General features: G+C 37.7%; 1 protein-coding gene across 1 annotated transcript in view; it reads right to left on the bottom strand.

Annotated features, from left to right (window-relative positions):
- Nucleotides 1-26665, bottom strand: part of DCC (DCC netrin 1 receptor) — a 1116938-nt gene that overhangs the window by 722641 nt on the left and 367632 nt on the right. Inside the window, exon 2 of the mRNA XM_037016530.2 lies at nt 13325-13645. Coding sequence (XP_036872425.2) covers nt 13325-13645 — 321 coding nt within the window. The remainder of the gene's footprint in view (nt 1-13324; nt 13646-26665) is intronic.

Below are 26665 nucleotides of genomic sequence, written 5' to 3'. Positions count from 1 at the left end.
CCTGGGATATGGTGATGATTTTTTAGACACAATATCAAAAGTGTGATCTGTGAAAGGAATAATCAATAAATTGTACTTCATTAAAATGAAAAACTCCTGTTTTATCAAAGACTCTGCCAAGAGAATGAGAAGACAGAGCGCCGAGAAAAAATGTTTGCAGATCTTTCTGACAAAGGACTGTCATCTCAAATATACAAAGAACTTAAGAAACTCAACAATAGGAAAATGAACAAATCAATTTTTAAAATGGGCCAGAGCCAAACAGACACTTCAGCAAAGATATGCAGGTGGCAAGTCAACATATGATAAGATGCTGCACGTCAGACGTCATAAGGGAAATGCAAATTAGAACAATGAGATACCACTACACACCTACTAGAATTAGAATTGCCAAAATCCACAACACTGACACCACCACATAGTGGAGAGAATGTGAAACAACAGAAACTCTCATTCATGCAAAATGGTACAGCCACTTTGGAAGACAATTTGGCAGTTTCTTACAAAACTAAACTTAAATTTACCATATGATCTAGCAGTCACATTCCTTGGTATTTAAGCAAGTCAAATGAAAACTTATAGCAACACAAAAACCTGCACATGGATGTTTACTAGAGCTTTATTCATAGCTGCCCAAACTTAGAAGCAACTGAGATTTCGTACAGTAGGTGAATGGGTAAATTAATAGGAGTCATCCACACAATAGAATATCATTCAGCACTAAAAAGAAATGAGCTGTTAAGCCTTGAAAAGACAGGAAGGGACATTAGAAGCCAGTCTGAAAAAGCTACATCCTGTATGATTCCAACTATATGACATTCTGGAGAAAACAAAAATCAGAATACAGTAAAAAGATCAGTGGTTCCCAAGGCTATAAATTTCTTTACACATTTGTCAAAACCCACAGAATATGTACCACCAAGAGTGAACTCTAGGGCAAACTATGGATTTGGGGTGGTAACAATGTATCAGTGATAGACTCATCAGTTGTGACAAATGTGACCACTGAATGGTGGGGTGCCGTTCACTGCACGGGAGCTGACTCTGCCGGGGGATGTTAACAGAGGAGAAGGCTGTGCATGTGTGGGCAACTTGGGTATATGGGACATCTCTGTACCTTCTCCTAAATTTTGCTGTGAACCTGAAAGTGCTCTAAAAAGTGAATCTGTTAAAAGAAAAAATGTTTTTAAAAGAAATTGGACATAACTTGTTATTTCATTAGAATGTTTTGGGTGAGAGAGAGAGAAATTACATTGCCCAGATTTCTATCTTGACCACTCAACGGTGGGGTGCTGTTTACTGCAAGGGAGCTGACAGGAAGAGAGGAGAAAGACGACGTTGAGGTGAGAGAGAAACTGGAAAGGAAATCAGATTCCTCATTTAAATATAGACTACTTCAAGTCCTTCAGTTCTTCCCTTGAAAGAAAGAATGTGGAGTCTAGCCTTCCCATCTCCACATGTTTCACTGGGAAATATAAGTCACCTACAGGGTTAAGCATAGCTTGATTCTGATTGAAAGGTAAAAATAGAACTGGATGTCTTTTTACACATAAATAAAAGCATGATGGCTTAGAGGAAACAACATTGAGGTTGGAAAGACCTGGGTTCCAAATCTGCCTTGTACATTCATTAGCTGCGGGGCAAATTATTTAAACTGCCTGCCCCTCAGTCTTCTCCTGAGGGATACAGCGTGTGTTGTGGTTGTGAGGGATATTAATTTATTTTTAAGTAACTGTCACAAAGTTGGTCTTCACACAATGCAAAAAGTGCTGGGATTATACATTTGGTGCTTCTCACATTTTAACATGAATTTGATAGCTGTATAAAAATATAATGCAATCAAGGTGGGGTGGAATGATGCTGAATACATGCAGGATATGGTGGTCTCCTAGAATTCTCCTGAAACAACCTTACAATTGAAGACATGTCCCACACCTTTTACTAAGCATACCCCATTTTGTTCTAGATAGCTGACGTTTCTTCTCTTTAGGAAGCTATACTAGGTAGACCATCATTAAGACATTGCTAAGGGTGGTGCTTTATAAAAGGTAATTATTACTTTCTAAAAAGTAATTATATCAAAGATTTAACTCCATATACTCTAACATGCAAAAAAGATGTCTGTGTTTTTACATAATTTGACTGAAAACCTATTGACTGTGAAATAAGATAGAAATGAAATACACACAAACACACACACAAAGGTGACTTAACAACAAACCAAATCAGAATGAATGTTATGAAGCTTTAGGAAAAGATCTTACACCATCCTCAAAATAAGATAAATACAGAATTAAGGAATGGAGACTAAGAGTTCTCTAATCCATCAGGGTCTCCTCTGTAAAGATTCAGCATAGCATGCTCCTTGCATAGCACAGGCTAGTCTAAAATATTGAGGGCAGTGCAGCAGAGTTCTTTCTGCTTTCTGTATGACGGGCTGAGGGATCAGTATGACTGTGAGTCTTAGTAATGAAAATCGGCAGTCCCGACCTACACTGACCACATTCGTAGATTTCCTGCCATCAGTGGCCTATCATATGTGGCCTCCTTCCTCCAATTCCTGAAGTATAGAAGCCAAGTGAGAAAGTCTGAAAAGGTTACTTATTATAAACTGAGACATGGATAAACTCATAATTTTTAAAACACGTGAAACACATGTTCCCCAGGTAAGACCTTGCACTCCAAATGTCAGGCCAGAGTGAATTCTTAAAGCTGAGTTATAAAGCTCTGAAAATAGAGTTTATAATGAAAATGTTGACAGGTTCTCGGAGCTACTCTAGTATAGAGAATTTAATATGTCACCTTGTTTTACAAGATTTTACTGGCATAGAAGAAAATTAAAACATTTAACATCCTTCACTTCACCAATTGCTTTCCTTCTCCAAAGTGTGGTGCCATTTGTAGCGCTGTTTCATTTATAAACATCCTTTTTTTATTGTCACGATGCTGAACACACCTTCTCAGCTTTGCACTGACATTTCCATTCCAAAGCACTGCAGTGCATATTGGGGCAGTATTATTTTGTAATCTTATTCACATTTTCTGAAAGCATGATAAGTTGTAAGAGTTCTCATGGAGAAAGGGATGAAATTATTCACATAGCTACACAGGCAACATAACACCGATCATTGAAATATTTTCGGAGAGACTTCCAAAGAGCCTTTTTTTAAAAAAGAAACATTTGTACTGTAGATATTTACACAAATTTGGGGTGGGGTAAGAAAGTAGCTTAGTGTTGCAGGGAACAAATTTAAACACTGGCAAATTGAACTGCTGCTTCCATTTTTTAATACAAGTAGACAACCACCATAAAATGGGGGATAAGTTCTTAAGTCAGTTACAAATAATCATGACTTGTATGAAAACATGGCTAAGAATCCAAGTCATATCATTGACATGAATCTCTTAACACCACTAATATGTTTATATCTTCAATTATTTCATGATATGTTACAGGCCAACTGGTATAATTGGCCAATTTGCAGCTGACATGCTTGCCCAGAAAGAGAGGAGCCCCAAGTTTCGCTAGTCCAGAGAAAGCTCTTCAAAGTCATGACAAACTTTGCCTCAGACTTTCACTAAGTGAAAATTAAGAAATGTTGGTGTTTCATTATCGTCAAAGAATAAAGAGACAAAACCCTGAATATTATCCACATGCTTTCTAGTGCAGTCATTATTTTATTAATCTTGATTTCTTCAAGAAGAGGTATTTAATCCCACAGTGTTGGTGCTAAGAGTTTAAAAGGGGCAAGTATAAGCTCATAAGTTTGTGCAGGACCCATCTGGATGGGAAACAGGCCAGTGAGTCACAGAGCATACAGGGCATGCAGACATGTGTCCCCACACAGGAAAAGAGGGCTCCTTCATGGCCCTGCCCCACTGCCCTTTGCTTCAGAGTACTTAGGGAATCTTCACTAGCACCCCAATTCTGTTATTTTTATAACACTTCCTTTATTGAGCCCTATCTTAGTCCCAGACCCTCTGTTAAGCATTACTTAATTATCTTCACAGCAACCTTATACCTTAGGTCCATTTTATACATAGAAAACTAGGCCTAGGACATTTCCATAGATGACGCAAGTTTATAAAACTAGTGAATGGCTAAAGACAGGACCCAAGTTCTCAGCTGACTGGCTCTGAAGTCCATGCTGTGCCACACAGCTAGCCAGGTTCTTGAGAGTCTGCTCACCAAGGAAAGTTAAGATACAACATACTCTGTATCTTCATGAAGTCGCTGACCAGCAGAGGAACTAAGGGGAGTGTGTGTGCATTATAAGGATATAATGTGCCATCTTCCACCATGACGGGGAAGCACAGGTTACTATGAGCTCAGAGATGATGGGGCTCCTCCTAGCCCAAGAGGCCCATTAACGATTCCTAAAGAAGGGCTACATGAACTGAAGTCTTGTAAAAAAGTGCAAGAGGCAGCATGATGGACGAGAAAGCGAGGCATACAGAATAAACTATGCAAATCCAAGAGTATCAGAAGATGCACATCTAGGAAAGTGTTATCAAAATTGAAGAGAAGAGTGTATATAGGGTTATGGATGAGACTAGAGGCGCAGGCAGGGGCCAAATTCAGAAGGGTCTTCAGGCCAGCAGAACAAGTTGTTCTTCTACAGCATGTGGATATGACAAAAGGCCATTTTGACAGTACTTATAGAGTCTGGGAAATTCTGCTTTGGACTTACAGCTTACCCCAACCCCAAGTCGTTCCATGGAATAACACCTACTAGAAGCTTCCTTTCACAGAAAAACACACATCAGTGTAGGAAAATCCTGGGACACAAATAAATTGCACCCCTCTAGGTTTCTGTATATAAGATTCTCTATTTTTAAAGTGAGGCAAACACCTGTGGCTGTTCCATTAACAGTGCCAAGTCATCATTACAGTTATTGGCGTAAGCAACAGATTTCAGTGATATTTCCCAGTTAAGGGTAATCCAGCTTTATTTGTTCAACCAATGGTAGTAAAACAAATGCTGATCTCTGATGTTTATGTTCAGGCTAACAAAACATTCTTGAATCTTCCAGTATCAATTAAAATGCTGATACTCTCACTCAGTGATTACATTGCTAGTATATGTCTTAAGAGAACTTGTCAAAGATATGCACAAAAAGTATCCACTAAATACAAGCATAAATGTTAAGGGAATGATTAACAAAATCAATAAATTAGAAACAAACCAAATATCTATCAATATATGAATGTTAAACCATAAAATACTATAAAGAATTAAAAAAAATACATGAGACTGATCTATAAGAATACAAAAAAATGTTATGCTGTGTCATTAAATGAAAAAATAAGCTACAGTTTATAAGAATGATGAGATATCTCATTTATGTTAAAAACAGAGAATAAAAGCACAGTAGGTGAGTGGTTGCCAGGGCATGAGGGATTGGGGACTGGGAATGATGAAAATGTTCCAGAGTTAGAAGGTGGTGATGGTTGCACAATTTTATGACTATACTGAGGGAACTATATATTTTCAAAGGGTAAACTTCATGGTATGTAAACTAATTCTTAATAAAAACAAATTCCAGATACATGCAGTGTGTATGTGTGGATAGGGAGGGCAGGTGAAAGGTACATTTACTGTCTCTGCCAACTACATCCTCCAAACCTAGGCACCTCCTGGGCTGAGACTCAACTGGAAATAACCAGTAGAGAAATAGCCACAATGTTAGCTCACGAAGTGCCCAATGTCTGAAGGACATAAAGTATGCCCCTAGAAGCAATGCTTGGATCATGGAAATGCTAATTTTCATGTCTTGTTCCAGTCTTTAGAGATGAATTTTCCTTAAAAGAGGGACCACAAAAATCCAGTCTGATAAAATCAACCAGAACTGAAACTTAATGTTGAAGCTATATAGATTTTAATCATCTTTAAACATACTTTCTTAAATAGACTTCTAGTTGGTGAAATGCTCTAGGTGAAATCTCAGCAAATGAAACTTCATGAATAGTCCTTTGAAAGGGTGGTAGAGCTTCAGGGTTACACTGAAACATACACACACACACACACACATATATTTTGTGTGTGTAAAATACTATTTTTAACAATGTTTATAAACAAACAATACAAGTACAGGGGTCATAAATCTAATAGTAGATTTTATGACTGAGATATTCATCAATAGATTTAAGACATAGACACTTAGATAGGAAGAGCTATCTAAATGGAAAGGTGTGTGACTGTATGTGAGTGCTGTATGTTCTGTACTTATGTCCAAATATCTCTGAATGATCTAGGTTAAAATACAGGATATGTAATCTAATTATTTAAATGGGAAATATGCAGACAATAGAGTACAGATTCTCTTATACACACACATACTCTCTACCTGTACTGATGTCTATCAAAACTACTTATGTGCAGTTACTCTGACCCCTGCTCACTAGATTCTGAGTTAGATATTCTAGAGTAATTCATGTCTTCACTGTCCTCCAGAAATTAGAGCCCCTACTTTGGATTCTTGAGCCTAATTCCAATATATGGAGGGAGGTTTCCCACACCACCATAGATTCTCTGGACACCAAGTGGATGTCCTTGAAGTTCAACTCGATTCTGAAGTCTATCTACCCAGAGATAGCATCGGATTCCACAGGTTGAGTTCAGTCCCACAAGACTATACCACCCTGTCCATTTCAGATGCCAATCACAAGTCCAGATTATTAGTTGTGCTTATGACTAACTGGCTACATATTGGAGATTCCAATTATCTGCTCCTCAAGTTAGATTAATTTGCTTGAGTAGCTAACAGAACTCAGAGAAACATCATACTTCATTAGATCACCCTTTTATTATAATAGGATATGATTCAGAACAGCCAGATGGAAGGGATGTATAGGGCAAGGTATGGGGGAAAGGCAGGAGCTTCCCTGTCCTCTCCAGGTTTTCCACTGTCCCAACTTCTCCTTGTGTTCAGCAACCCAGAAGCTCTGAACCCTGTCCTTTTGGGATTTTATGGGGGCTTCATTATATAGGCATGATGGAATAATTCACTGGCCATTACCAACTGAGTCGACTTTCAGCTCCTTTTCCCTCCCTGGAGGTCAGGGGGGCGGGACTGAAAGTTCAGACGTTCGGATCACAGGGTTGATTCTCCTGGCGACCAGCACCATTCATACTTGGTACCCAAGAGTCAACATCACATACCAAAGGATCCCTATATGGCTCTCTCTCATCTCTAAGGAAATTCCAATAGTTTTAAGGAGCTCTATTCCAGAAAGAGGAACATAGACCAAATATCTATTTCTTATTATAAATCACAATATCACAGTCCCATTGCTTTATGTGGGCCAATTAGAGCAGCCGCCTCCATAACTGAGTGTAATTTAATGATAAGGCTCAGTTAAGGACCTGTGATGAATTGTCACAAAAGGGTGGCTTCTCAAAATTCTTTGGGAGGTTTTCAACTTGCCTGTCAGTGGAGAACACTTACCTCTGCGGCCCAGGCAACAGGCTCCCAACAACTTCCAGCTGTATTATAGGATGCACAGATATTGGTTCAAATATAAAATTAGACTATTATAACATAGTTAATTCTTAAAGGGAGATGAGTGTTTTCACTAATGGTACTCAGTACTTTCATCTGTGTATGCTGATCCTGACAGGAAATGTTTAAGGTGATTTAGTGACTACAGACACTGGGGTTTTCCATGAAGTTTGCACAACACCCACTAAGTTTGAATGTTTCCTTACTTTGTAGAAAACCTTTGTATCCAAAACATAAATTATCTTAATTCAAAGGTATTTATGTAATATTAAATTTAAATAATAAATTTTGCCATGGACATTAAAAAATAATAGGCAAAAATCAGTTCCAGTGATTGTTTCATAAATGTAAAATTTATTATCAGCTGCAATTTCATCAAAGATTTACAATTAGGCCAACCTGAGATAACTACTTACTCTGACTTACGCCTTTGTTAGCTTGTTATTTATCAAAAAAAAACAAGCTTTCATATTCCAAAAGGGTCTTCTAGAATTCAAGAGTTTTTTGTTACTATTACTGAGTTATTTTAAATATTACTTCTTCATTTTTATGATAGTACTAGCAAAATTGACACTAGTCAGTTTAAGGGTTGAATAAAAGACGAGTGCTCTTAAGATACTGATTTTTAGAATGAATAATTAGCTATTTCCATTGTCACATGAATTAGAATTAATAACAAAAAGAAATAAAAGGTTGGAAAAAAAATTAAGTTATTTTGTTGATGTTTCTACTATAAAAAGCCCTGTCAAGTTCTCTTTTGTAATTTTTATAATGTAGAAGGTGTCTTTCCACTCTGCATATTTTTCAGGAATATATTTCCGTTTTAATTTTATTGCAGAGTGAATTGACTTAGAAAGGAGGCAACTAAAAACCTATTCCTTAAAATACAATTATTTAAGTTCAGGGTGTGGGAGTATGTGGATAAGTAGGCATTGGGGCAATATTGGTGATTATCCCAGTTTTATTTAGCACTAAAATTTAAAGAAAATTATACGATTAGCACACATATGGTGATTACTTATACCACTACATTTCTTCCTTATATTTTCTTTCTCTCTCATGTTTTTACCCACAAAACCATATGAACATTTAGCTATATGGAGATAATTAACACCATTAAGAATTACAGAGTCAGAACAATTTATTTTCCCGTGTATCATTTGAAAATAAACAATACACCTATGGTTTAAATCGGGGAGATTTGCTCTGTAACTGCACCTTCCCAAAATAGAATTCTGAGAGTATTCAAGGGCCTTGGGATACAATTTCCAAACTGCTTGACTGGATGAACTTGACCTTCTAGGCAAGATTCTTATATTTGTTCCTGTAGAGAACAAGAATATGAGCATTTTTCTTGCTGTTTCATTTATGTAACATTTAAGTGACCCGAGGCAATGTGGTTTATTCTCCCTTCTCTTAAGACAAGCTCCTTTTTCTGTTCCCTTTTAAGTAAAAACATAAAGGTCAGCTTATTATTTCACAAAATGCTCCATTCTGCTGAGGTGATTCTAGCTACTCTCACCATAATATGCTTTCACTAATTATTTCATAAGTCATTTAAATGGGAGGCATTCTGGAAGGAAATTCACTGAAACAACTCCTCAAGTAACTAATTACTATTTTTTTAACACAGCGGAATTTTAATTATAATGCCTGTGTTATTTAAAAGCAGAGTGTAACAATTTGCATCTTGAAACATCTATTGTAACAGGGAAGGAAAAAAAGGGCTCCTGAAATAACTCAAGTAAAGGCAATTTAGTTGAATTTTTATTTTCTTGATTTTCAAGAAACAAGAATCATTAAAAGTAAAACAAAAATCAAATTTAGCCTGAATTATAGAACCACTTAAAAGAGAAAAGATAACTAGTCTTCCTCCTAGAAAGACTACAAGCTTATTTTTAAAACAATATATCATTATTTAATGTATACCCATGACAGCAAAATTTTGTCTTAGGAGAAAACAGCCAAATCATAGTGTTTTCAAACAAATTGATATTTTCAAGGAATTAAATGAATAAATGAAGCAAATTATTATAGTTATTATTCCTTAGCTTTTACTTTGGAGAGTTTCATTGGTTAAAAAGAAATGACCGACTGGATAAGAAACTCTCACAGTGCCCGTAAGCATGGTCCTATGATCGAAGCAAACTGATAAGGGAGTAAGTATATGCTAGAGGCAGGCCATCTGAGTTCCAGCGTCTACCATTAGAAAGTCACTACCTCCTTCCCATTTGTCCTTTGTCAATTTGGAAATTTGACAAATCATACAACCTTTCTGAACATTATGAGATAATGCATACGAATATATGGTGCAAAGAGCTAAGTGTTATACAGAAGCAAGTCAATGGTTTCGATATTCAAGATGTAAATGATTAAAAAATTAACAAAAGAAGAAACTACCTGGATGCATGCTCTACAATGTACCCTGAAGTCAGTGTTGCTTCACCTGAGGGAGGAGGGGCTGGTCCCTCTCCATCCCTAAGTGTGAAGAGGCACAGAGACAACATTTAGGTTCCAACTGTGATGTGAGATGGTATGTTGACGATTATCCAGAGGAGCTCTGCCGTGATCTGGCTTTCTTCCTCATTGGCATTGACTCCTCTCCCCTTTCCCCACTATCCTAACCCCACCAGGAGAAAAAGTAATGTTAACCTTCCAATCTAGACCAATTAACTCCAGTGAACCCAGTTTGAGTGAATTTTTTTTTTGCAGTTGGAAGGGCATTAAGGAGGCTCAGTTGAGAACGCTGCTCAGCATCTTTTTCCGAACCGACAGTAGTAGCTGCTTCAACTAGAACTCCCGATCTATATTAGCTCCACTGACATAATAGTAGATCGACTTGTAAGAAAAGAATCTTGTGGTCAAACAGATTTTGACAAAGCTAATAAACTGCATCACTTCAACTTTCTGAATACTCAGTTCAGGCTTGTCAGTTTGTGCCGTTAGATTGCAAAGGCAGATATCTGACCCAGGAGGACACTTTACATGGCTCAGTGTCTGTAGCCTGTATCACCCTTCTCTCAAATGCTCTGCACCATCACATGGGAATATTGAAAGTTGTCATTCCCTCATAATAGGAATTGTAATAACACAATAACCATCATTAGGTCTATTTATACTACTGCCGCCAATGAATAAGAATCTTCTCTGCACTGGGGCTTTACATCCCAGATGCTACTTAAAAGCCACCACAGCCATACTGGACAAGTGGCTCTTCAATCGAGAAGTGACAGCCTTGGCATCCCTTACTGATAGAACTCAGAATTACTGAATAGTTGGTAGCCAGTTACACAGAGACATTTAACAAGATGGGATGGCAGCCCTTGGTTACCTTCCCCGCTCTCCCTCCCTCTTCAGCTAAGTATGCACTCAGGGTTTAAAGAGCACTTGAGAAGTTCCTAGAAAATAGGATGAATGGTACATGGCAAGATCATCGCATAAAATGTGTTGACTGATTAAAGACGGATTTCATTTGCCACATTTCTTTTTATCAAAAGACACTTTGAGAAAGCCAAAATGGAAGGAGGGCATTTTTTTTTTAATGGGCTCTATATCTCACCTGAGGGCACAGAACGGAATTTTTTTTTCACCCAAGCAAACCTGACTGTTACCTTTTAGTGGTGACTGGTTTATTGACTGCTAATGCTTTAAAAATGAGATTAAATCAGGCCCATGGTCTTTATTACAAGGAAGATATATGCCCCTTGTGCATTCCAGTGCCTTGGCAATCTTAACCTCAGCAAACATAACATTGATGTATGCTGCGTTACCAAACAGCACACGGTAAGTGTTTAAAATGCTGTGAACAGCCTTATTGCCTTGAAATGATACAATCTAATATTAGATTGTAACTCAGTGACTGAATTGCTACCTTATCCTTGTACAGAATACAAAAGTCAAAGCCACTTCATTTTAGTGCCTCACAGTGAAGGAATCCTTCTTTATTTCACCAGGGAAACAGAAGGCATGAAAGTGAGTCTGGATTGCAGGACAACTGAAATCACAACATACCAGGCTATTTTCATTAACAGCATTTTCATTAACATATGCATCTGCCTTTTGGAATAGGGCATCCAAACACCAGTTTGATTCAATTAAACCTGCAAAGCTACTTTAGCATTGTGGGCAACTGATGGGTAGAATCTGAGGGTCCAGAAGTTTTCAAACAAGACAAAATCAAATCACCCCCTTTTCATTTCATTTGGAGCTTTCTGGGAAAGCAGCTCTCACCTTAGTCCTCAGCACTTGTTCCACTTGTCCTCCCTCATCAATCATAATCAACCTAGACTTTCAGTCCCCTCTACACTTTGTACTCATCAATCAAATTTCAGACACCCATCACTCAAAGATCCCAGGTGACTGATAGCCTTGGTTTTCACGGTCAGGATGCCCCTCATGTGTCTCCTGAGTAAAGAGGACATTCTGCACCCATGCTTCAGTCTGCCATTGCCAAAGCAGGTGGTGGTGCAACTGCATAGGTTGACCAGCCATCCTAATTTTACCAGGTAAAAACTGCAAGTTCTCAGGACACAGTACTTTCAAATGCTAAAACCAGGTCAGGCAAGGTTAAATCAGGATGGTTGGCCAACATATCTAGGTGAGGACACTGTCCACCAGGACCTATTTGCCCATGTACAATCTGGTTTAACTCAATATGAAAGAGAGTGCTTTGTGGGGAAAAGAAGCCACAAAAGAGTGGCATGAGCTGGATTTATAAACCGATGGTATATCTATGAAATCTTATGCCATCACCTGACAGAATCACCTCTTTCAGATTCCAACCTCCACACACTTTCTCTAGGACAGTGCTTGGGGCACTGGTTGTGCTGCTGATGGTCCTGGAAACTGTTACTGGTGAAAATGAGGCCTCATTCTCACCAGTCTTCCAGGATTTAAACTAAATGGGACATGGAAAAGGAAAACCATTATCAAATGATTAAATAATGGCCTATTGCTTTAAAATTTGTACTGAGAACTCAAGATCAAGTGAAAGTAGTCTTCCAACCTGGTAACCCACTTAAAGTTCTTAATTTATTTCAGGTTGGATCCATTTGTCTTACTTTGAATCTCTTATCAAAAATTTAAAAAATACATGTAAGCCCAATTTTTAGCCAAATCATTACAGAAACAAATAAAAATATGACTGTTTTCCTTGCATGTCCAACACTCTAAGGGCCAAAAAACAAACAAAAAAATCAGTAAATAATAATAATAACTGCCCTCTAGCCAAAATAAGTGGCAGAAATAATGATATCCATGGACTCCAGAACATTCAATGCTACTTTTTCAGGGTTAACACCACTTCAAAATATCCAAATGAAAAGATACACTGTTCATCTTATTACTCAATTGTTGAGTCAACATATTACCAAACATTAAGGTATTTAGGAGGACTAATTTATTTCTCATTTGGAGATCTATGTGTTACAGGTCAAGTCACTCTAATTAAAATAAAATTCTGCAGGAAAAAAATGAAAGAAAGAAAAACCAGAACTTCAGCATTTACTGATGCTGTAAAATGGAATTAGGAAACTATTTTTCTAATATTTTTATACTAATGAGAAGTCTTCCCTTAGACATAAACAGTGGACAACTTGAGGCAGATTTAATTTTGAAAAAAAAACTTATAATGTTACTTTAGTTGTTCAGATCCATCTAATGTGTTCCAAGTCAATTTAAGGAGAAAAGTCAGTCAAGACCATGAGGGAATAAACATATACATTTCTTTGTTTATCTTAAAAATGTGCATTGTTTCTGCAAAGCTTATTTTCTTATCCCAAAAAAGGGATAAGAGGAGATGGAGAAAGAAGAACCCACTCACCTGCTACTGCAACTTTTGCCGTCCGACTGATAATTGACCCGGAATCTCCTAGAGATGCCTCACACTGGTACAGCCCTTCATCCGGCTTATGGTGTCTGGAGTGAAATATGTTTTGAATCAACAGAGACCCATTTGGAAGTTGCTGCTTCCGTTCATCCATCCCTAAGGCCAGGTGGATGCCGTCTTTCCTCCACTTGATGACCGGGACTCCTCGGTCAGACTCTGCAGAGCAGTTGAGGACGACGTTTCCTCCCCGCATTGTCACAGCATCGGAAGGTTCTGCCAAGAAGCGCAGTGATGTGAAAGCCTTGATCTGGAAACCTGAAACAAGGGCGCACAAGGAAACACGTTCACGCACTTAAATGAACCTCAGGCTCAAATCCCCTGCCTTTACCTTACATAACTTCTTCAAAAAAGCTGGTGGCTCTGAAAAATGTCCAAGCACAAATGAGACTTAAACCAAAGGTTTTGTGTTAAAGGAGGGGGAAAAGGGCTCCACTGAGGTAACCACAATTAATGAAACAAATGGCCCAAAAAGTAATAATGTAAGAACTTAAGAATTCATACAGGTCTAGACATGGCCATCACCACAAGGCAGTCAATGCTTGAAAATTTAAACAGAAAAAAAACTATTATTGTCCCAATAAACCTAGATATTTTGGAGTAGCAGTGGTTAGGAGTACAGTAGCCAAGATGTGGGGAACTTTTTCTGATTTTGCCTTCTGGTCATAGTGACCATTAAAATTTAAAAAAAAATCTACTCAGGCATGGTGTTCCATTAACAACAAGAAATAAACTCTGAACAGTGTGGGAAAAGTTTTTTAGAACCAAGCTCAGGTGAATTTTAAAACACGTAAGAAATTCTACTTGCACGAGCAAGTCAATAAAGTCACTACCTAAAATCACAAATTTTAATTTCCATCCAAAATGTTGCCCATAAGCCAGGAAATCTATGTGAATATCATAGCTGGAATTTTTCCCCTGTAAACATAAGTAAACATATGAAGTAACAGAAGGAAGAGAAAGTCATTTAAAAATCTTGAGAGAGTGGAACAAGTATAATTTGTTTAAATATATTCTTTTCAGGGCTGGCAGTATAGTATTTGGAGGAATGCTGGGTTGCTGAATCAAGACTTGGATGAGGTCTCTGGAGGTCACTGGGCTCACCCTTTGCTCAGACAAATGTGTATTCAAATCAGTCAAGTCAAATTACTTTCAATTTCATTTTTAATGATCTCTGGAGCTAGGGATTCTATAAATCTCCTTGGTATCTTGTTCTCACTATTTAATCATTCTTAGAATGAACTGGATTTTCTTGCTTCAATTCAATCCCCTTGTCTCCTGAATTGCCCTCTGTGAAAATGCAGAGATGGACATTACTTTGTAACAGCCCTTTATTCATTTTGTTGCAACATTTTATTTCTTTAAAAATACCTCTACCCCTTTAATTATCTTTTACCTTTTTTTCCCCAGGATAGCAAATCCAACTCCATTAGCTTATTATTTTTTTGTTTTGTAATGGGAACAGTTTTTGTTATACTTTGTGTAACTTCTTAGCTTTCTATCATTTAAGAGGCAGTCATCTAAATTGCTTACCATCAATATTCTCTTAAAGGATTGACCCATACTATTTCCAACGGACAGAATTTTTCCTAGCTTTGTATTCCCTACTTTTCAATGAAGATAAAGCTGTACATCTCCACATCATTTCCCCATGGTGTTATCTGTCTCATCCAATGTTTCTAAACCTTATGTTTGGAGTTTGTTATTTTCTCTTTCTGTGGAAGTGAACTGCATCTCATTGTCCTAATCTCATTTCATCCAACTAGTCCATTAATCCAAAGAAAGCAGCTGTAACTTTGCTCAAATTAATATAAATTATAAAATAACTCAATATTTAATTCTACCATTAATGATATTGGTTAAAACCTCCAAAGATAACATCCTCGCTCCCTCCCTGTCCAGTCAGCTCCTATCCCCAACAGATCCTTGAAGTGTAGTCAACCTAATTACTACCACCCATTCTTGTAGTGGAAAATACATCAAATTAGTAGTAGGGATGTTTTGCCCTTGGTCCTGGCTTTCTTACTTAAGTATCTGTAACTCACACAAATTTTTAAGTTCTCAAAACCTCTGTTCCTTCATCTGTTAACTGAAAGCGTTGAACTAGGTGATGTCTAAATTCAACATCCTCTTTGGAAACTTTCAGAACTAGGATAGATTACAGACTTCTATCAAATGAACCCTGCTCTAAGTTTAATGAGATACAGAACTGCTTTTGCTATAAATGCCTCCCTTCGGTATACATGTTATCTTCATTTAAAAGAAAAGAAACACAAGCTAGCAAACACCTAGCTTGAGATACGCAAAGGATGGGAAAGCAGAAATAAGTTCTAATGCCCTTGAATGTCAAGATTTTTCACTAGAGTAACACCCACAATTTCCACACAAGTAGCATTAATAAGGTAGAAATAAATTAAGAATTCAACTATATTAAAAATCATTTACTATTTTTCTTTTCTTCCTGGGGCCCATATTTTGAATAGCAACTTCATGTTGAACACCTTATTTATGTCACAGAACACATAATATATTTAACACAGCTGTTTATGACAGCATGCTAATGGGCATGTGTGACCATTATCACAAATAAATAATCCACTTAATCTGAAACAAGACGGTTATGACAGTTTTCAGTGTTGCGAGTACATAATTTAGAAAATTTAAATAAAGATTAACTTTTCTTCAATACAACCACCCTTGCAGTTTGCTGGCAATTTGAGCTTTTGTATCCCTTAGTACAATTAACATTTTGAATATAGGTTCTGGAATAAAGGTACCTCATTGCTTTAAGTAACCTGCATTAGAAATTAGTGTTTAGCAAAGATGGACTCAAGCAAATAGAATCCATTGAAAAATAACAGATATGTCTCCAGTGGTCCCCTTTTCTAAGTTTCAGCCCATATTAGGTACAAGCTGCCTCTACTCCCTTGAGAGGTATTTCACACAGGATTAAGACATGTTCCACTAATACATTACACAAACGTAAATTCAGGCTACCCTCCTCTGTGCTTTTTTAGAGTGCTGGCTCTGCTTGGAGGGATCCTGCCTTCCTGTATATCGTATCCTAATGTGAAATAATTTTATCAAATTGTTTTACCCAAGAATCAACCTGAAGTCAACTACAGTGACTTAATGTATAACCGGAGAAAAATGGATGATAAAACTGACCATGACAAGGAAATATAAATGCTGGTCAGAGGCCGATGAGGGTATGATCTGGGAGAGTCGGAAAGCGACAGAAGAATACTTTTGAAGAGTCAAGAGGAAGCCACCTACTTTATAATTTTACAAAGATTTTACATTAGAATGACTATGGTGGGGATTTCTTCCAGAAGAAAGCCAACTAGAAAAGTTTTTATTTTGGTTTGGTTTGGTTTTATTTTTAAGATGCGGGTGTGCATTCTGTTGAATTCTCAAATGGTAACCACATTTTCTAGCCCTGTTTCATACAAGAAGCAATCCTTTTGGCATGCTGTAAAATTGCATAGGGGATTATATTTTGGAGAAAAACACCTGAAAGGACCAAATTCCCACTCACTAAGAAACTATTACACCTGAGTCTGGTAACAGAGTTCATCATTAGAATGAGTGAGTCTCCAGTCCTCACTCCCTCCAAATGTTGGCTTGGGAAGATTTCTAAATCTTAACTGGGGGTTAGTTGTAGAATCATATATACAGTTAACAAACTGGTATCTTTTCTTATCTGTGTCAGTCTGAGAAAAAGTAACAAAATGCCATATTGTTCTTAGACATCATTCTTTTGAATTTTTCTTATTCATCTAAAAGACAGTATTTTATAAGCAGATGTTGACACAGTAAAACCTGAAATGTTTTCCTACTGAAGATACACAGGAGTGCATACTCTTGAGGGGTGACCCAAAGGGGATATATTAACATCGATATGCTTTAGTTTTGTCAGACATAAATAAGCATTAGAGATAACACTGCCAAGGGATATTCTAAGTTGACATTTATTGAGTATCTAGAGACAGAAAAGGTCCTTCATGTATTTTAGAAACTCACCAAAATGATCAAAAAAATAGTGAAAATGTTGCTGTAAGCTTAAGTCCTGATGTGATTGCTCACCTTATCCTATTCTTGTTAATTTCAAAGACCATTCAGTCACAGAGGGAGACTACCTTAGAATGGGTTTTTAAAGGTATGACATTTTATCTACAATATCAAACATTGTTAAGTGTGAGAAATAATTCCCCATGGAGTCAGAAATTGCTTCCCAAGTCCAAATTGTAAAAGCTTCTGGTTAAAGGAATAAAAGCTAGAACTGAAATTTATAAAAAGTAGCCTCAAAGTAAAAAGAAGCTCCTAAAAAGATTTTAAGATTAGAAAATGTCATACAAGTCCCCATAGAACCTGCTATACATAATTTTATCTCTTTCAAATTACAAAAAGTTTCACTTTGGGACACTTGGAGATTCTGAAGATTCCTGAATTCTTGTAATCAATCCAGAAAATTCTGCCATCTTTATCTGTCCTTAGAAATATATGCTACTGCATCTGCTTCTCTTGTGTTAAGGTAAAGAAAGGGCTCTCCATTGAAGGAGAGTAAAATTATTCTATGGGTGATGAGATATCACCCATTTTCAATTCATCAAACATCAATTATATGTGCATTTGTAACTCTGTATTTTTCTAACAGAGCTTATAAAGTTTCTGAAGAGTGAAGATCGAGTGGGGAATTTAAAAGGCAAAACAAGAAAACCATGAATTAATAGAAGCCCTAACTCCATATGAACTAACCATACTGGGTTTAGGATATCAGGATATCAATTCTTTAAGTGGTTCTCAAACAATCCAACCTAGACTGGTAATGGCACTACCGCCTGGGAACTTGTTCGAAATGCACAAATTCAGGCCCCACCTCTGACCTAGCCAGTCATCAACTCTGGGGCTAAAGTTCTACAGTGTGAGCTTTAACCAGCCTTTCAGGGGATTCTCACACTCACTAATGTAGGAGAATTGCTTCTCCAAAACATCTGACTACCTGGACTAGAGCCTGGGGGTCTTGTGTTCTTTTAACTATCCTATTATATTTTCCATACTTGAGGAGTACTTGCAATTTGGGTCAATTATTTTTTTAAGTAGGGAGATGAAGTTATGGGGATGATTCAGGGACGCAAATAACTGACACCTTTTCAACAAATATTTTATTAATATTTATGGTACATTTCTCTTTGAAATGGTGAACTAAAGTGGAAAAAGAGCCAAAAAAGAGGGCTGTTGTTGACAATATCTTGTCTTTCCTCTGTTGTGCCCCAAATTCTGTTTGGAGCCCAAATGACTGTATTCCATTAAGCAAAATTAAAATTCGACAGTTAATTGACATTTAGAATGCTCCTTGGAATATTTTTGCTTCCTCATACAAGAAACTGCCAAAGATTTCTTTTGATCAACTACAATAGCCACAATACTCTCCCAAAAGAAGTTTTGGTAAACATAGTATTCTTTATCAGATTGCATTTCTTTCATTATGTTTTTGCTCCATAATATAATTGCAGCCTTTTAAGATATCAGGACTCTATAGACACTTGCCTGGCTAAGCTGCCCCTTGGTTCAGTATAGTCTCTAGATGAGCAAAACTGTGACAGCCTACACTCTGCTGTAGCCTGGGGTAATACTTGATGTGCTTCGCCATTATTCAAGACTTCAACTTCAGCCAGCACAGAATAAGAAAGTATATCTCATCAAAGGACCAGAAATGACCACTGGGGTTTTGGTTAAACTATGGTTTCTACTTTGATAAGAGACATAGTAAAAATAATTGTCACAGGATGTAGTTATATCTTTAAAAGATTGTGTACAGTCCAGCTTTTGCTAGAGACTAACATATTTTGAAGTCATACAACATCAAGACAAGTTTTATTACTAACAAATGAAAATTTGAAATGAATTAGGCTTTGTGGAATTTACTCCTGAATTTAAAATAATGCAAAGAAAGACCAGGAAGAAACACAGGAGCATTTTGCTGTGGGAATTTAATTAATGGGATTAAAATATAGGGAAGCTATGGATGAAAATTTAAATGAAATTTTTAAAGGACAGTTCAAGTTCCTCTCCCACTAGAGTTGCCAGATGTAGCAAATAAAAGCTGAAGACATTAATTATATTTGATTTCAGATGAACAAGTGACATTTTAGTATAAGCATGTCCTAAATACTTATATTAAATAAATATTGCATAGGACATACTTAGTTAGACTAACATTTGTTGTTTCTCCTGTATTTTATCCAGCAGTCCTATCCCCTGTGAAATTATTGCCTTGAGACCATGGCAAAAATAAGCAAATAGTATATGAATTCATACCGCTCCATTCACTTCTCGCGTATCTACAGAGAAGAGTGAACACTTGTAAGGCTACAGTGAACGAGTCAGGGAAAGTGATTTTAGTGTCAGGACATCTGCTGACCTAGCCCAACGCCACCACATATCCACATAGAAGGGTTGCTGAACCCGATTTGTTGTTGACACAGTGATTCTTATTTTTGTCCTCCCTTTATAAGATAGGGTGCACAATTCAGAAATAACAGACAAGACGTGGAGTTCAAGAAGCAACTCTCCCAGCAGAAATCTCTTGGCGAGACCACACAGAGCCTCCACATCAGACATTCTGAGCACATGGCATCTTCCACAAAGCAGATGAAGCCTTGCAGAGATCTGAGGTCTTTATAGGGCAAGAAGTGTGTGCCCCCGGCAATTGTCTGAGTGTCCTCTGGCCAAATCCAATAGTAAAGAGAAATGATAAGGCCAAGCTGGAGCAGAGGAGTAGCTTCCTCATCTCTTTGCTGCTTTAAGAGTAAATCTCTGAGCCTCAGTTTGATTTTGTTGTGTGATACTGGGCAAACTGTAATGGGGTTTTTTTCAGCTCAACAGTTAACACAGTCTGACATCTAGGTTGTCATTCCCTAGGTCTCCTGCGAAATTAACACCTAAAAGACAGACTGAGGTGTTGCCTAATCTGGCCGTGGCTTTGGACAGTTACTGCACCCACTTCCCACCACCATTCTGGTAAAATGTTAGAAGACATTTTCTCCATCCTTGTGCTTTTCTTCAGTCTTTCTAAAAGTAAGTGGCTTTTTATGAATGCACCACTGCCAACTGGAACACTATAAAAGGTTATTAAGAGTATTTAGAAAAAGCATCAGCTAGCGGAACCCAGCACATAGGAGTGTCTTCCTTGGAGGCCAGTGAAGAGTGGCAAGCTTTGGAGATTCTGAGACAGGGGCCATGGGTGTAGTCAGAGTAGGGTGAGCGCCTCTGGGAAAAGCAGGTCAGAATATTTACAGTCAGAGCAATGTAACAATGGGCAAAGAAGTCCCCTTTGAAACTCTGCTGAGCATTATGCAAAGTCAAGGTCACACTAATTCTCTAGAGAAAGATACCTAAAAATATAGCTCTATTCTCTCACTTTATTTCTAAATAAAAGCCTGTACCTTGCTCTCATACCTTGACTGTTTGTGAAGCTCATTCTTCAGCTCCGCAAACAAGAACCCTGACATCAATTCCATTAATTGTGAAAGAACCAACCAAGTTTCACAACCTTATTATTAATTAAATTACCCATATTTTCTGCACACAAATAAGAAAAATATGGACATAAAATGAAATATCATAATAATTGACCATAAACCTGGTCACTGTTAAAATTTGTGTGTATTCCCTTCCAAGAAATTGTTCATTTTTTGATTCACAGTGATTTGCATTATTATCTACATGCTTGTGACAATATTTGGGAGCAAGAGAAAGAGAAACAGGGAAGGAGAGAGAAAAAGCATACTCTGTTCTCTCTTCCTCTTCTCATGAAGACTCTAAACCCATTATAGGGGCCCCATCCTCATGACCCCATCTAAATCCAGTTACCTCTCAAAGGGCACACCACCAAATGCACATGAGGTTGAGGGTTTCAGCATATGATTTGGGTGAGGGGTGAGGCTGGGGGGTGGGTGGGGAGGACACAAACATTCAGTGCATAACAGACACAGAGCCCATATCCAGGAAGAACTCTGCTGGCAAAGAAAAGAGTAAGTGCTAAGGCCCTGAGGTGGGAGTGTGATGGGCAGGGTCAGACTGTGGGAGGTGGAGAGTTAAAGGAGGTAAGACTGAGAAGTCACAGGGAGGTGGAGGATCTTGCAGGTCAGTGAAAGAACTTCAATCTAACTCTGACAGTGATGGAAACCTGGGAGAGTGAAAGCATCCCAGCTATGTTCTAAAGCAACAGTTCTCCAAGGAGAGCCAGTTTCTTCCCCAGAGAGATTTGGCAAATGTCTGGAGACATTTTGGGTTGCCACAATTGGGAAGGGTGCCACTGGTGTGGGGGGCAAGGGCCTGGAATGCCGCTGCATGTGCTACTGCTTGGGGGCAGCCCCACCCAGGAGTCATTCAGTCTAAAACACCACTGCTGCTGAGACCGAGAAACCCTGCTTTAAAAGGACCACTGGCTGCTGCATTGAGAACAGGGGTCATTAGAAAGAAACAGGGGAAGCAGTTAGCAGGTTACATCCACCGTTCAGGTGAGAGCTGATGAGATCTGCAGTGGAGTTGGTGAAAAATGGTCGGATTTGAGGTCCCCTTCAACGGTAGAGCCAATGGGGGTCACTGAGGGATTAAAGATGGGTTGTTCATAAGGAAGAGTCCTAGATGACTCCAAGCAGACCAATAGAGCAATTTATGTAACTTATATGCAAAAAAGGCACATTGTATCTTGCAAAAGAAGCTCTCAGCACAAGGGGTCGGGATACCTCAAATTTTTGTCTAATTCCATCACTGACTAGCCCTCTGAATCTGGGTCAATGTACTCATCAATAAACCAAGGATGGTGGGTTTTATAATTTCTGAGTATCTCAGCTCTTATATTACAAAAGTCTGTAAGTTCAGACCTATTAACTTTGCTGCTTACAAAAAGTTACCCTCAAATTTGGGAGGAAATTAGTTTTATGAAGAGATTTGCTATAATCACCCTGTGATCAGTTTATCACAGACTTACATGAGACCACACAGAGGCACAGTTAGTGACAGCATCAAGAGACCAACAACCCACTTCATTAGCCATAAAATAGAGAGAAGGTTTAATCTTCTCTCTTAAAGATAAAAGACTGCAGAGGTCGCTCTGCCAGCAAAGCTCAGGATACTTTATTATGATTCACGAGAAATGAAATATTCATCTTGTGCAAACTGCTGGTACAAATATGAAAGATTAATTCCAGAAAGGTCTGACAGGTCCAGGAAAAGCCTTAAAAATTCAGCAGACCTCATGGTTGACATGCTATAAAGCCGGATATGGGGATAAAACATCGTGATATTGATAAAACATATTTATAAATCACTGTTATAATGAGCCCCATTTTCTCAAAATGGAGGCCAAACATTAGTGTTCATTAAAATGCTATCATGCCTTTTATCACAGTATTATCATATCTTGTCTCAGGAAAAAGGTGATGTTTTCCAGCTTAGTCCACAAATGACATGAAGAAGGAAAACCCATGATAAGAGAAACCTCAGCTTTGGCACTGGGAGCCAATGAGCCTTAAACTACTCAGGATGGCAGCGTTCATTAAAGCACCCTCTCAAAAACTTGTTTTATTAAATAGTGATTTAAATTCAGTGGGAAATGACTTGGAGAGAAAGGATGAAGTCTCTTTAAAGGATCAGGACCCAAAGAGACTTCTGAACCCTATCTGTGCAACATTATCTATGCATGATTTATGTGAACCTCAAGGATGAAGAGCTATTTATGTGTCCCTCACTTAAACAGCTAAAAGGGAAGAAACACATGTGTTTCTCATCTCCTCTAGAAAGGGCTGACTGCACGTGTAACCTAGTTCTCGGGATTTCTAGAAATGTCCCAGTTAGAGCCTTCTCTAGGATCCAGTTGTTGTTCCCTTGGATCCACCACGCTAGCAGGAGGGAGTCCACACAGCGGCTCAGGGTTGCACATAGGCGGACCAAGGAATGATTGACCCTTCCATTCCTACATTTAAAAAAATGCATTATTAAAATGTATAAAATCAAGTTGATACTTGAATGTTTGGAATACCACTGCTGGGTGGAATTTTGAAAATTCTCTAGACTGAATCCTTCATAAATCCTTTGCAGGCCAAGTTCTATTACAGACACCAAAACATAGCGGAAAAACTTTTCTAGGAGCTGTATTCATTACATTATAAGTGACTCTTATATCATTTGATTTCTAGTATGATGTGACTTCCCATAATATCTTAGAACTAGTTATAAATCTTAAGCCAATTAGATAATGAGCATTAATTCTCATCAGATTCCCATTTTACAAAATGGAAAAGTTAGACACTGGCCTATGCAGAGATAGAAAGTCTCACTGAATGGCAGTGACAGTCCCAGCTCTTACAAGTGATATTTTTTATTCTCTCTTATGAATCTATTCTTTCTGTCACATATCATATTTATGAGAATTTCTTCCTTATTATATTGAAAACTCCATGGGAACAGAAGCGAATTATATTTGTCTATGGCACACAACCCTTGGTAGTCTTTTTCTATCTAGAGGTATTTAATAAATATTTATTTGAATAAACCTGTATAGGCAAAAAAATTTATTATTGAGGAAAATGGCCTAAGTTAGTGAAAAAATCATAATATAGTTGGGAAAAAAAAAAGAGAAATGGACCTAAATGTTCTAGGTTGGCTGTGAATGGTGGATATTATTTAATATCACTGACAATAAAACTATAAATTATCAATATCCAGACTGCTAACATTTCTTTGCATATTCTGAGGCAGTGTTGGACAACTTTTTCTGTTAAGGGCCAGCAAATAAATTGTTTCCATCTCTGTAGTCCAAGAAGCAACAATGAGGATATTATATGATATTTGTACGATGACTTATAAGGTAGCCATTTAAAAATAAATAAACCTTTATTTTAAAAAGCTGGCAGAGGGCCAAATTGGGTCCTCACTGGGGGCTATAGTCTTTGTCCCCTGATCCAAGATAACACTCTGATTCACAGTGAGAGGATTCAAGCTTGGAGCTTCCCCTCGTGCTGAACTCACCACCCTCAACACTGCATTCCTCTTGGTAATGTAGTAATTTGCACGAGCTTTAAAAAAAAAAATCTGGTCTATAGGCTGTGCATATAGGTGAGCTTTTTCATTTTAACCATTCATTCATTCATTTATTCACACAAATTATTAACCATCTTTTAAATACCTATGCAGCTCCCCAGCTACCTGTTCATTCCAACAACCATCTAGTTCAGGATCATAGACCATTTATTCCATTCCTTCCCCTTGTCCCCAGCTCCTTGCTGCCTCTGGACCCTCCCTGGCCTGTCTAATGTCCCTGCTGCCTGCTGTGCCTATTCTAGCAGCTTTAGCAGACAGAACAGTCAGGGAATTCTGTGGGAAATGTATTCCTCTAATTGCTGACAATATATAAAACACATGCTATTACCATATCATCATTTACTAAAAAGCCCCAGAAAAGGGAAAACATATTCATTAGCTTCTTTCATCTCACATGCATAAATATTCAAGTGAAGGGAAAAGCTGTTTCTTTTATTTTCTTGTTGCAAAGAAGTCAGCATAGTCCGGCACACTCTGCTTCAGTACAGGGGAGTTTTTCATTGGCTTTAACAAGGCTACAAGATCCCAGTTATGCTGGATGAGCAAGTCCTAGAGCTGTGTACTGCACTGTGCCTATAGTTAATGATACTGGATTGTATACTTAAAAAATTCCTAGGAAGGTAGATCTTATGTTAAGTGTTTTTAGTCACACAGCTTTTTTAAATTAAAAAATTAAATACGGTGAGAGAATTTTTGGAGATGATGGATATGTTTATGGCATTGATTATGGTGACTGGTTTCATAGGTTTATACTTAACTCCAAACTCATCAGGTTGTATCCATTAAACAGGTACAGCTTTCATATGCCAATCATAGCTCAGTGAAGTGGCTTAAAAACAATAAAATGCATCTAGGTAACTTGCAGACCTAGCAAGCTGTGGAACTGTCACACAGCTCCAATGATGCTTGTGAGTTCCTGAGGTTGACTAGCCAGGTTTTACCATTTCTCGATACCCATCTATCCAGTTAGGTTTCATGTATATATCTTATTTTACCTTTAACAAATTCTTATCACATTATCTCTAATTAAAAAAAAAAACAACAGGAAGAATCAAAGCAAAAAAATGACCCTCTGAATCTAAATAATAAACAGCAGGTCCCACTGAGGGGGCCACGTGTTAGCACAGAACACTCAGAAGCCAATTTATACACAATCCTCAGATAAAAAGCAAAACCAAGAGCAGAAAATGTACTGAGTTGACCGAGGGAAGAACACAGGTCTCCATCTCAAATACGGGGCTCCCTATAATTCATCAGTTGGATACATTTCCCCCCACGGCCCATGACCCCAGACAAAAGTACCTGCTTCCTCTCTTCGGCTCCACTTAAAGGTTCTCTCCTAATTCTTTAACTCTTTTATCCTCACTTTGCCTCGAGATCAGAAAAGCCAGGGACTTAACAGATGTCACCAGAACATGAAAAGGGGGTTGGTTACTTTTGTTATATAACATTTGTATTTGTATTATTATATACTGGGACTGTAATTTCAAAAAGCATAATCAGTATATTTAAATTGTTTAACCAAACATATTACTATCCTTTTAATGTAATCAAAGAAATTAAATCTCTCCAATTATTCTTCTTTCCAGTTAAAAAAAAGTGTGAAAAACGCCCTTGCTATTGTGTAGCCAGAGGATGAATAATATACACATGAAAGCAACTGATATTGATCAAAGTCACTTACATACAATCAGACCCCTTATCTTATGCATAAAGTGGCCTAGGAGTTGGGGTTTGTGAATCCCACTGCCTTAAATCACAGGTCAGGGCTGCACTAAGATTTGTTGGTTTGCATTATAGCTTACAAACGTTGTTTTCTTTTTCTCTTTTTATTTTTTCCTATTATTCTAGCAACTTTTTCAGAGTTTACACAACAGCATCATTTGATCCTGTTGGGCAGGGAGAGATTGTTAACTTTATTTTACAGGTAGGGAAAAAGGCTGAGAGGTTAACTGTCACACAGCTCAGAATAGAATCTAGTAATAAAATCTACATTTGCCTGAACTCTAGTCTAGGACTCATTCTGTAAAACCTTGCTGCTCCTCATCCACATCCTTTCTTTTTCTCACACTTTACCAAAAACAGAATTCAGAGCCAAGTACGGCCAAACCAGCTCAAAGGTGGAATAGACAAAAATGCACAGTAGTAATTAGAACATTAATTGAAATA

The sequence above is a fragment of the Manis javanica genome, chromosome 9 (genome assembly GCF_040802235.1).
Source record: "Manis javanica isolate MJ-LG chromosome 9, MJ_LKY, whole genome shotgun sequence".
Taxonomy (NCBI): domain Eukaryota; kingdom Metazoa; phylum Chordata; class Mammalia; order Pholidota; family Manidae; genus Manis; species Manis javanica.
This window is presented reverse-complemented; position numbering and strand designations above follow the sequence as displayed.